At 45.2% G+C, this 2,500-nt stretch overlaps 1 protein-coding gene across 1 annotated transcript in view; it reads right to left on the minus strand.

The window, feature by feature from the left end:
* Positions 1–2,500, minus strand: part of LOC122265762 (uncharacterized) — a 14,869-nt gene that overhangs the window by 5,099 nt on the left and 7,270 nt on the right. The window contains exon 8 of the mRNA XM_086535749.1: positions 1,021–1,287. Within this exon, the coding sequence (XP_086391875.1) occupies positions 1,021–1,287 (267 nt within the window). The remainder of the gene's footprint in view (positions 1–1,020; positions 1,288–2,500) is intronic.

Raw genomic sequence — 2,500 nt, forward strand, 5'->3', positions numbered from 1 at the left:
TGTTAATGTTAGGTATTTGTGATTATATCCTTTTGCTAATTACCTTTATCCCTGTCTTTTGTTAAGAGAGATTAGGATTAAGTGTAGTCAAAGGATTATGATCATAGCATTTGCATTAACTTGAATATTGTAGTTGGTGATTGGGATAGCAGAGACGAAAGACGGAGGGGGGGGGGGCAGGAGGAACAGGAGGAAAGGAGACAAAGAGAGAGAGAGAGAGAGAGAGAGAGAGAGAGAGAGAGAGAGAGAGAGAGAGAGAGAGAGAGAGAGAGAGAGAGAGAAAGGGAGAGGGGGGGAGATAGAGAGATAGATAGGTAGATAGATAGATAGATAGAGAGAGAGAGGGAGAGGGGGGGGGGAGATAGATAGACAGATAGATAGAGAGAGAGAGAGGGGGGGAGAGAGAGAGAGAGAGAGAGAGAGAGAGAGAGAGAGAGAGAGAGAGAGAGAGAGAGAGAGAGAGAGAGAAAGGGAGAGGGGGGGAGATAGAGAGATAGATAGATAGATAGATAGATAGATAGAGAGAGAGAGAGAGAGGGGGGGGAGATAGATAGATAGATAGATAGATAGAGAGAGAGAGAGGGGGGAGGAGAGAGAGAGAGAGAGAGAGAGAGAGAGAGAGAGAGAGAGAGAGAGAGAGAGAGAGAGAGAGAGAGAGAGAGAGAGAGAGAGAGAGAGAGAGAGAGAGAGAGAGAGAGGAAGAGAGAGAGAGAGAGAGAGAGGGAGGGGGAAGAGAGAGAGAGAGAGAGAGAGAGAGAGAGAGAGAGAGAGAGAGAGAGAGAGAGAGAGAGAGAGAGAGAGAGAGAGAGAGAGAGAGAGAGAGAGAGGGGGGGGGGGGAGGGAGATAGATAGATAGAGAGAGAGAAAGAGAGAGAGAGAGAGAGAAAGAGAGAGACAGACAGACAGATAGATATAGATAGATAGAGAAAGAAAGTGTATAAGAGAGATTGATAGATAAATAGAAAAATACAGAACAATGACACTCAAACATCTTCAGCTGGCACAGCACAAACCCCTCACCTCAAAGCAACAAGTAAGAGTCATGTTACGGCTGCCCATGGCACTACTCCACTCGAACCGCCCAACAGGCTGTTTCCCCGCGAAGGGCGCCACCCATTCCTCCCTTCCTAGCGGATCTCGGAGGCTGAGGGACGTCTTATTCACCAGGATCTGTTTCCCGGAGAGTGACAGGAACCTCGTCGCATCCTGGAGAGGAATTAGGAAGAAGGTCCTGTCGTTGTGGTCGTTCTCGTCCGCACGTAGCTCGAACTTTAGGGTTTTGGGAACCTGGGTGAGGGGAGAGGGAAGGTTGATTGTTGTTGTTGTTGTTTATTATTGTTGTTCTTGTTATTTTTCTCGTTGTTATTGTTGTTATTGTTATTTTTGTCGTTGTTATTGTTGTTCTTGTTATTTTTTCTCGTTGTTATTGTTGTTCTTGTTATTTTTGTCGTTATTATTGTTGTTCTTGTTATTTTTCTCGATATCATTGTTGTTTTTGTTTTAATCATTATCACTGTCATTATGAATTATCCTTATTATTATCACTATATCTGATATTTTCATTATCAATGAAAGAACAGGTCTAACGCTTTGAAAATGTGATCCGATATATTACTACATCTCACCCAAACTAACTTCTTCTAAGGCAATATGGAAACAACCGGACAGCAACCGAGATAGCGAACTTTCTAAATCATCTCTATATTTAAAGACGATTCGCTTTATGCATTCCAATTAGCATCGTGCAATGGCAGTCAATTATCGCTCATGATGCAATGGTGTTAAGATACTAGCCTGTTACCGAGTATGTGTTTACGTTAAGTCAAATAGCGTCACATGGTAGATTAGGTTAGGTTAGGTTGGGGGGTGGGGGGTCTAGGGGCAAGGTTAGGTTAGGTTAGGTGGGTAAGGTTAGTCTGTGAAAGTTATGTTAGATATCTTTGGTGGAAATGTGGTTTCTCTGATGTTTTTTTGCGAAAAAGATGGAAATGCCTTTTTTCTTAGTTATAGCCTCTTCTGGAGAGGGTGTGGGAGGAGGGGGGGGTGGGGTGGGTGGGGGTGGGGGGGGGGGGGGTGGGGCGGGGGGGGGGGTGGGGGGGGGGGGGGGGGGGTGGGGGTGGGGGGGGGGGGGGGGGGGGGGGGGGGGATGGGGGGGGGGGGGGGGGGGGGGGGGGGGTCGGGGTGCGGGGGGGGGAGGGTGGGGGGGGGGGGAGGAGGGGGGGGTTGTCATATCTCGGAAATCGTTCAAATGATACAGAAGAGATTATTAAATTAATTCGATTCACACTAAATGCCACAAAAAAAAAAAAAAATCCACTAAAAAAAGAAAAAAAAAAAAAAAAAAAAAAAAATCCGGCTTATTGAAATTACTAGTTCCATTTCTCACTTCCATCGTTATCATCATTATCACGGCTATCATTAATCTCACTATAATCGTTCTTAATCCTATGGTCATTATTTCTAACACTATCATACTCCTAACTATCATTAAAACTATGAA

Source organism: Penaeus japonicus, unplaced genomic scaffold (assembly GCF_977035675.1).
Source record: "Penaeus japonicus unplaced genomic scaffold, GWHDUDI00000001_assembly GWHDUDI00000004, whole genome shotgun sequence".
Classification (NCBI taxonomy): Eukaryota; Metazoa; Arthropoda; class Malacostraca; order Decapoda; family Penaeidae; genus Penaeus; species Penaeus japonicus.